The sequence below is a fragment of the Diabrotica undecimpunctata genome, chromosome 1, assembly GCF_040954645.1.
Source record: "Diabrotica undecimpunctata isolate CICGRU chromosome 1, icDiaUnde3, whole genome shotgun sequence".
Taxonomy (NCBI): Eukaryota; Metazoa; Arthropoda; class Insecta; order Coleoptera; family Chrysomelidae; genus Diabrotica; species Diabrotica undecimpunctata.
The window spans coordinates 94,137,638-94,146,770 of record NC_092803.1 but is presented as its reverse complement, the minus strand read 5'-3'; the positions used below and the strand labels follow the sequence as shown (position 1 = coordinate 94,146,770).

Sequence of the window (9,133 nt, the reverse complement as noted above, 5' to 3'; positions counted from 1 at the left end):
TTCAGTAGTTCCGATGCTATTTGATTAAATGCCTGTGCTTTATTGTTTTTCAATTTGGCTACTGCTGTTCTAATCTTGGTTATTGTTGGTGGGCACTTTTCTCTGATGTTTGCTTGGTCTAATTGTATATCAAAGTTCTCCTCTAGCCGCCATTATGACAGAAGCTTTTGCGCACAAATTGGCGCATTTCTTGTACAAGAAACTGCAGCGGACACAAATTATTGTATCGTTTCTGATATAAGAACTATACGTTTGTATGACACTATCCATTTTTTTGTTATATCAGAAACGATATAAAAAATGATACAAGAAATGCACAGTGTCATACGGCCTTTTACTAACTGTACTCATAGATGTATATATATATATATATATATATATATATATATATATATATATATATATATATATATATATATATATATATATATATATATATATATACGTTTTTGATTAACATAATGTTAATATATTATACTATATTCTCTGTCATTGTCATTAGTATTAACGATTTTTGAATATTTTCGACAGGGATACTTACGATCAAAAATGCCTAAGTTGGATGTACTTTTCGATTGTCGGTTGGCAGCGCTGTGTTTTGACAATTTGACATTCTTTCTATCTAGAATTTAATGGCGATAGTCATTAATTTGTAAACGTTGAAGAATCCTTTGGGGAATAGTCCATCAAATAAGTTTTTGCTAATAAGTTAGTTAAACACAATATTTTTTCAATATGGCTGATAAAGTAAGTAACATATTTTTTAATTTCTGCAAAGTTTCATACAAGTATTTATACAAAATTGTTTTATTTCTTTTAAGGCAGAAGAGCAAGTCAAGAAGAAGAGGACTTTTAAAAAGTTCACTTTTCGTGGAGTGGATTTAGATCAACTTTTGGACATGCCAAAGTAAGATTTAGAAATTAATAATGAAATTAATGTAATCCAATGATTTGATTTTTAGTGAGCAACTCATGGAACTAATGCATTGCCGAGCCAGGAGACGTTTTACAAGAGGATTAAAACGTAAACCAATGGCACTAGTAAAAAAACTGCGCAAAGCAAAAAAAGAAGCCCCTCCATTAGAAAAACCTGAAATCGTTAAAACCCATTTGCGCAACATGATTATTGTTCCAGAAATGGTTGGTTCTATTGTTGGAGTTTACAATGGTAAAGCTTTTACACAAGTTGAAATTAAACCTGAAATGATTGGACATTATTTAGGTGAATTTTCATTGACTTACAAACCTGTTAAACATGGTAGACCAGGTATTGGTGCTACACACAGTTCTAGATTTATTCCTCTCAAATAAATGATTTACAATGTAGATTTACAATAAACAATTTTTGAGAGTTGTTATTTAATTACCACATTCATTCTTTTTTTATAAATCTTATTATTTATCTTGGATGAAGTCAGGATTCCCATATCAATCTGAATTTTCAATTGTTTTTCTTTTATGTACTGATTATCTTATTCATAGTATTGAATTATTTAAAATGTGTCATAATTATAGTAGCTGAAAGTCAAAAGTACTATTTTCAAATGTGCAAAATATCCTTGAAACTTTTTGATGCTTTACTGGAGATTTCTGTCTTAATGCCAAGTTATAAAAACATTGAGTTACTTACAAAACTATATATATTTTAAAGACAAATCACTAGTCATGCTCATTCTATATGAATTAAATATTGTCCTGTTATTCATCTAAATGATCTCAATCTAGTTTTTTAATCAATCAATTTCTAGAAATGCTTTGTTAACACCATCTCTGCCCAAAACATTTTTGTGAAATCAAAGGCTATGTTTACTAGTATTTTTTAAATATTGATCCATAAACAAAGTATATATTAAATGAAGTGTAATATAAACAAATTTTTAATGTTGTGTTTTGAAGAAATGCCTGATCTGAGGCATAGCTATTGCTTATATTTTCTTTATGCTAAACCTCTAGAACTAAGGAAAAAAATTATTTATTTTCTTTCAAATTTTTGGTGAACAATTAAGATGAAAACTTCCAAATAAAATTTAATGGTACTTTTTCCTGATGCTCATATTGTAATGGCTATAGCAAAAAATAATCACAAATTTAATGGAAAATTTAAATTTAACAGGAAAACAAAAAACAATCTTGTACAAGACTACAGGAAATTTTTCTTGATCTCATCTATTGTGTAGTACATTTTAACTTTACTTTTTTTTTCAACAATACCGTGTGTAGTAGGGGATTTCAATAGAGTACTCTCAGTATATTAACATGTTGCGTGGGGATGTCTGGTTGTGAGGCTGAATTGAAACTATTAATAAAATTCCTATAAGATAAAAATGAAAAATTTTTGCATGACTCATATATGCCACCAGGTATAAGATAAAGATACTTGTACCAGCAACGGATGGTGCACATGTATGTTGTAGGGAGAAGATTTTAAATATGTTGTTATACTTGTATGCAAACAAAAAAAGGTAATATAAGTAAAATACTTTAAATGTCCTGTGAAAATTTCCAAACACATGTTCCAACACACAATCCTGGTTTTTCTTGACACATAAGACAATGCTGCTGTGCTTTGCTTAAAAGTGGTATCTGCCAGAATTATGAAACTGAGAAGAAGGGGTTTAAAGTTGTAAGCACATTCCGACCCCATGTAAATTTAAATTGTTTGATACTATGATGCATTTTATTTAGTAGTAGGTAGATTTAAACTTACTGAATAAAAAAAAGTAGTTATCTTTGGTTTTTATTTAAAAAATGGTTGATACCACTTTTAAGTCAAGAATTATTTATATTGTAAACAGTGGTAACGTACTGCCAGTGAAGATACCACTTTTAAGTTAAGAATAATTATAATTGTTATATTCATAGAGAGAAAGCAGGAGGAGAAAAAAATGTAAACGAGTACATATAAGTTGTTTATTCATGTTCATTAAAGAAAAAAAAAACATGTAGGTAACGTTGTACATAACGTATACTACAGAAATAAATTTAAAAATAAAATTGAATAACTATTTTGCAAATAACCACAACGGATATTTTTTAATCTTCTACGTTGCTTAGCAAATCAGTGGCCTTGTTGTTAACTTGCAAATGTTCCCAAAATGTAAGCCTATTTGCTGGCATTAAGGAAGATAAGGTTTTAATAATATTGGCCTTTCTTTCTTCAGTGATACCTCCTATTGGTTTATTCTTTTTGGTTAAAAGCCCTCCACTTTTCAAGTTCTCATTTTTCAAAAAATTTAGCTCAAGTTCTTCAACTCGGTAAAATTTTTCTTGTAAGCCAAAGTTTTTTTCCTCTTATTGCTCGAATTTGCACAATTTCCTTTAGATAAATGCGCGGTTGTTGTTTCTTTATAAATTGAAGAATGATCATCCCACTCATAAAAATTTTCAGGTGTAATAACTTTTACTTAGCTGGAATTAGCTTTTTGGACAACATCAACAAAATCTTTAAGATCATATATCTTTTAGGCCAGAATCCTCCTGCATAGACCACATTAATACTGTGAGGGTAATAATGGAACAATCGGTTGAATGGAACACACCCCTATACATGGTTTTTGTTGATTTTGAACGTGCCTTTGATAGCTTGTCTCACGCTGCTCTATGGAAAATTTTAGAGCTAAGAAACATACCGCAAAAAATAATTTCTATTATAAAGTCACTATATACTGATGCGAAATGCAGCGTGACACAATGGGATCAACAGTGACGAATTCAACGTACTTACTGTAGTTAGACAGGGATGCGTGCTTTCTCCGTTTCTTTTTAACATAGCTATAGACTATGTTCTCTCCAAACTAGACTCCGACACAAGAGGGATACAATGGACGTTAACCACACGCCTAAGCGATCTAGAATACGCGGACGATATCTGTCTATTAGGTCAAAGGTTCCAAGATCTGGCTTACCAATTGGAAACACTTTCCACTGAAGCCAATAAAATAGGTTTGAAAATCAAAATTAGTACAACCAAGTCCATGAGAATAAATGCAAGTAACAACACGCTATTTACTATCGACAATATGCAGATTGAAAATGTGGAAAACTTTACGTATCTTGGAAGTGTCATAACAGAAAACGGAGGTACAAAGACGATATGGTATGAGGATACGAAAAGCTCAACAAGCATTCAGCACGCTCAACCCTGTTTGGAGATCTGGCGAGTATACTACAAGGACAAAGATCCGAATATTCCGATCAAATGTCATGTCTGTTCTACTCTACGGATGTGAAACCTGAAAGTGACAAACACCCTCACAGACAAACTGCAGGTCTTTGTTAACAAATGTCTACGAAGAATTGTTCGTATATTCTGGCCTAACACCATCAGAAACGACGATCTGCTACACCTGACTGAACAAAAGAGGGTACAAAATGAAATTGAGTCCAGAAAGTGGGGTTGGATCGGTCACACACTCTGAAAAAATAGTTGCAGTATCGCAAAGACTGCCCTAGAGTGGAATCCCCAAGGGAAAAGAAAAAGAGGTCGCCCAGTACAAACTTGGAGAAGATCCATCATGGACGAGATAAGAGGCCAAGGAAAGTCTTGGAATGAGGTGAAGGCCTTAGCGCAAAATAGAACCTGATGGCGCGTTTTCACTGAAGCTCTATGCTCCACTTAGGAGTTCAAGAACTATATATATATATATATATATATATATATATATATATATATATATATATATATATATATATATATTTGGATTTTTTTTCATAGAAGCTTCTACTTGGTGATGAAAATTGTCCGCAGACATAAACGTATGCCCCGGTTCAAAGTATTTAATAACAATCTCGTTAATAGAGATCTCTGGTGAGTTAACAATGTAAGTTAAAAAGTAAATAACGTCCAATTTTTATTTTGGGACGAACAGTTGTCTACCCATAACACAACATGTTCATAATCTCTCATTTCTAAAAAGAAATTGTAATACATGGTCGCCAAGTCTCCTTTTTGCCTTCTTGCGAGGCTTTCATGCCAAAGTAGGGCAATTGGTATAACTTTTTTCTGTTTTGTGCCAATCGGAACAAAACTCTGATTGAATACTATGATTCTTGGACAAAATATCGCCTTTTTAAACATATCCAATCTGGGGAACATGATAACTTTTTGAAGATCTCCCGAAAAATACAGTTTTGTCATTTAAACACTCTTTGTCCAGCTGGTAGGCTGAACGAGCTTCACTTGCCTTGAAGATATGGTTTTGCCACAATAAGCAAACTTCGCAGTCTACACAAGGATTTTCTTTTGTATGTTCAGGATTATGTAGCAAAAACGTTTCACAGGCTTCACACTCTTCATGGCCGAGTTTTGTAAATGAAATATTCATTTCTTTACTTACTACCGTCCGATATATTTCGTAAGAACAAAGATAATTGGGGTGTTTTTCTTTGAAATTTGAATACAAAAGCTGGATAGTTATATCACTCGGTAAGTATCGTTTATTTGGGGCGTGTTCGCGGCGATAATGAGATACAGCAGGATTAAACTTTTCAACATGAGCTCTTATCACATTTCTATCAATTGTAGGAGTCTTGGTATGCTTACCTTGTTTACTAATACTGTGACAGTTAATTTTTTCTGAGTTTCTAGAAAAGCAGTCTTGTAGTATTCGATCATTATTTTTACTGTACCCCAATGTCGATATAAAAAATTGTTTGCAAACTTGTACTTTTTCCCCAGAACTACACTTGAAGAAATATGACGTTTAACATCTGAAGATGTTACATAACTAGAAACAAAGTTTCTCTTAGAAAATGTCATTTGCCAATATTGTTTATTTATATTTTTTCTTTCATCATCTGTAAATATAAAAGTACATTTTTTTCGGCATCTTTCGCTGCAAGGAGGTTTTATTAAGTGTTTGGTTTTAATATCTTCAGATTTTTTTGCTTTCCTCACCGATAATGGTTCTTCATATTCATATCGCTTTCGCTTTCTTTTTTCACCTTTCTTCGTATAGTCTGTTACCTCACTTTGTGTCCTAGTTGTTGGCTTCTTTTTTAAATCTAGTTGAACTTCACTATCATCATCACTTAACAGTGAATGCGATGAATCGTTGGTGTACTCGGGGTCTTTTACCGAATTGTCTGAACTAAAATCGTCGAATTCCTGTTCATTCTCTGTTCGATGGAAATTTTTTTTATAACTAGTAGATGGTTCGTTATTATTAATAACTAGTGGCTGCAGAGCGGTGTAAGTAGGTTTTTCACAATAACTTATATTCATTTCAAAGTTGTTTTCATGTGAGCCAGAATTATAAATTACTGAGTCAGTTTGTATGTCATGATGGTTGGCTGAGATGTTCGTTTGAAATAATTGATCTCCATCAGCAATACCAATGACAGAAGTTTCATTATTGAGTGTCTGTGGATCATTAAAAACTACTGGCTTTACTAATTCTTGTTTTCTGTCAATTGCAGGAAAATTTATATCATAACATGATATTTCGTTAAGAACTTGTCTGTAATGCGTTGTAACAAGGCTTTTCAGAAAAATTTGTATTCACCTCAAAGTTGTTTTCATACGAGAGAGAATTAGAATTTATTTAGCCAGCTTGTTTGTCATGGTGACTAGAAGAGATGGTCGTTTGAGCTAATTGATCTCCATCAGCAATACCAATTAAAGGAGTTCCATTATTGATGGTACGCAACCCATTAAAAGATACTGGTTCTAATGATGTATTTTTTAAACATTGTCTGGGTCTTGGGTTTTTAAAAATGTTTTCGGTCACAACCAACTGTTTTTGGCCACTATGAAGAATATTACCTGAATAAGTTGCATCACAAGGTGGGGACGGATCCAAAATAGTCAGTTTTTCTTTGGATTTTGCACAACCAATATTACTTTTTGAGTAATCACTAGCTTTGTTTACCCTTTGAAGAATTTTTTTAGCTCTACTATTGCTACTTCCAAACATTCTTTCTACAAAAAAGAGCCTGGATTAATATACATTGGCACATTTTTTTTTCTTTAAAAGGGAAGTAAGGCTAATTATCAAAATTCCAATAAAAGTTTTTTGATAATTATTGCAGCTTGAAAAATGATATAAAGAAGGTATTCACAAATTACGTTAAAGCAACATAAAATTTTTTGTACTGCTAATTAATAAATTTGCCTATAATATTATTTTTATTGTAAAATAAAACTATTGCATAACATTTGTAGGTACCTTGTAGTATGTACCTAACCTCAAATTTTCTATATAATTCGATACAATAAATGATTCTGTTAAACTTTTTCTGTATAAAACTTGAATAGAATCCAAATTAAAGTATTACTTACCTAAACTGTGCCCACTTCTAGGTAAAAACAAAATTATAACAATCAAATTTACTAGGTAGACCGAAACACAACACACTTGTTGCTTTGATTTAAATCAAATGAAAACAAACATTGTATTTTTAGGCGCGCATTCACAAGCCGGTGAATTACTTGTCTTAAAAGTGGTATGTACAGAATTTTGAGAACATACCACTTACTAGCTAATGAATAGTAGATACCACGTTTAAGACTATTACTGCGCTGTTTTGTTGTACACACCACAATTTTTTTAATAATATATTTTTATTTTTATAAGCTTTTACAACTTCTAAGTTAAGAAAAATGATGTAGAATGTAAAGGTTTATATGTATAACATCATAACTCCATTTGGCACAAAATTGGAGATACCACTTTTAAGCTAAGCACGGCAGAATGGTATGACAGAACTTTTTTTATTTTAGTTTTTACTTCGAGAACTTGTCTATCTCACTATCACTTTCGAGTAAGATGTGTAACAGTTCTTCACTAGGATTTTTCGATTTTTTTGAAGATATTTTACATGACTTAAAAATTTTAGGCTATGACGGACCTGCTTCCAAAGTTTCACCCATTTTTTATAATGTATTCGAATAATTACAATTTACAACGAACTGTGTGTCTTTCAATGTTTTTAATGACCATTTTAAAAATATTTACTCCACTTTTGTTGACTTGAAGATCATAAGTGATTTCAACCTTTTCTAATCATTAGTGGACTTTCGTCTGGCATATATTATTTAGGGTTTATATCTGTTAGATAATTAAATACAAAATCTTTATGCTTCAACAAGTGAAGAATACCTAAAGAATTTTAGGCCATGACGGACCTGCTTCCAAAGATTCACCCATTTTTTATAATGTATTCGAATAATTACAATTTACAATGAACTGTGTGTCTTTCAATGTTTTTAATGACGATTTTAAAAATATTTACTCCACCTTTGTTAACTTGAAGATCATAAGTGATTTCAACCTTTTCTAATCATAAGTGAACTTTCATTGGCAAATATTTTTTAGGGTTTATATCTGTTAGATAATTAAATACAAAATCTTTATACTTCAACAAGTGAAGTATACCTTATCCAACAACCTGATAGTAAATTTTAATCACTTAGCACCATGTGGCTCACATGTATGCCATCCACGCAGAATGTGTTAAAAATATTCAAGAAGTTAATATCAAGTGGAATTTAAAAATAAGCCAAACAAAGCCTAATTTTCAATGGAATTGTGACCAGGTACAATATCTGCCTGTTATGCTAATTAATAATTAGAAAGGCAAGATCAACAAAAGCAGCTTATTCAAATTATACTATAGTCTTTTGTTAAACGATTTTAATTATCCTTAGCATTTGTGAAAGTTTTCAAGATATTTATATTTTGGTTGAATGATATTTGTGAAAACAATCTCCTATAGTACTGGTTTTTTGTCACAATCCACACACTCATAAATTGTGTTTTTTCTAATTTTATCTATAGAACATATTCTATATTGTTTCCTTTTTGTTTTTACCTTTTCAAATTTCCTGGCAACTACTGTAGGCAAATGTTCATGAGCCAAAGAATATATGGAGTGAGAAGGAGAGGCAGACCCAGAGCACAATTTAAGGATCAGGTGGAGGAAGACTTGAGAATGTTGGGAATACAAAACTGGAAAGCCAAGGTGAAGAATAGGAGAGAATGGAGACTTATCCTTGAGCAGGCCAAGACCCACCATGTGTTGTGGAGCCAATCATGATGATGATAAAATGTTCATGAGCAGGATTACCTTTATTTTTATTTGTTTTATGGAGCAGTTCCATGGGTTTTTTTTTATTTGTCCTGTATGATGAGAG

General features: G+C 31.8%; 1 protein-coding gene across 1 annotated transcript; it reads left to right on the top strand.

Moving 5' to 3' along the window:
• The first annotated feature begins 587 nt into the window (after positions 1 to 587).
• RpS15 (ribosomal protein S15) lies at positions 588 to 1,351 on the top strand. The gene is made up of 3 exons (XM_072545397.1): positions 588 to 747; positions 822 to 907; positions 963 to 1,351. Exons 1-3 carry the CDS (start codon positions 736 to 738, stop codon positions 1,309 to 1,311), a joined length of 447 nt encoding a protein of 148 aa, XP_072401498.1. The 5' UTR covers positions 588 to 735; the 3' UTR covers positions 1,312 to 1,351.
• Positions 1,352 to 9,133: the final 7,782 nt, after the last annotated feature.